Source organism: Trichinella spiralis, assembly GCF_000181795.1.
Source record: "Trichinella spiralis strain ISS 195 chromosome Unknown Scfld3360, whole genome shotgun sequence".
Classification (NCBI taxonomy): domain Eukaryota; kingdom Metazoa; phylum Nematoda; class Enoplea; order Trichinellida; family Trichinellidae; genus Trichinella; species Trichinella spiralis.
In genome coordinates, this window is record NW_003530299.1 from 42 (window position 1) to 872 (window position 831).

General features: G+C 40.6%; 1 protein-coding gene across 1 annotated transcript; it reads right to left on the reverse strand.

Moving 5' to 3' along the window:
- Positions 1–237: 237 nt before the first annotated feature.
- Positions 238–585, reverse strand: Tsp_15105 (NADH-quinone oxidoreductase subunit I). Its single transcript, XM_003367966.1, is given in 2 exon segments — positions 238–427; positions 440–585. The coding sequence occupies 2 exon segments, from the start codon at positions 583–585 to the stop codon at positions 238–240; spliced, it is 336 nt and encodes a 111-aa protein (XP_003368014.1).
- Between the last annotated feature and the right edge of the window lie 246 nt (positions 586–831).

Here is an 831-nt window from a genome sequence, read left to right on the forward strand (position 1 = left end):
ACAGTCGGCCATTATACAACCATTTTCCATTTTTCAAGACATAAACACGCTTTGCGGCTTTATAATGCTTTACCGGCAATCAATCACGTCATCCCTTCTTCATTGGAAAAATAATAGGTTGTCGCTGGGAGTTTTTTTCATATTTATAACGGTTGATCTTTGTTCCAATCGACAAAACCTCTTTAGTGCGCTTCTCCGCCAAACGAAGGCACGAATGGATTAACCAGCACAATTCCACTACTCACCGTATTCGTTGGGACCCATCCACCAGCGCATAAAAATAGTGTAATACGCAGGATGAAAATGATTATCAGTTGACAAAGATCCTCTCACAAACACGCACACAAACACACACATGAACAGCACAACGCAACCACCGCACTGAACACAACGCCAAACGGCGACTGCGCTCGCTCGCCTGCCACGGCTACTTTTATACTAGCGTGGTGGTGTGTCGCGTCGCAATTCGTCCAAAATAAGCCAGCGTAGTCTCTTTTCGCTCACGCCAAACGTGATTGGTAGATACACAATTTTCAAATGCTGGATGGTCTCTTTTCGCTCACGCAGAACATGATTGCTTGGCATAGAATTTTCCAAATGCTCGATAGAGTCTCTTTTTGCTCACGCCGGCCGTTATTTACAAACGAGACTCGTCTAACAATCATTCGATGTTATTCAATTGCTTTTTATTAGGTTAAATTTGTCGAAATTCCATTATTTGTTATATTGTAATATTTCATTCGCTAATTACTTCTAATAGTCAACTGGCTTCAATATTATCCGTATCAGTTCTCAAAATAATCCCATTCCAATGTTAAAATAATTTTAAAT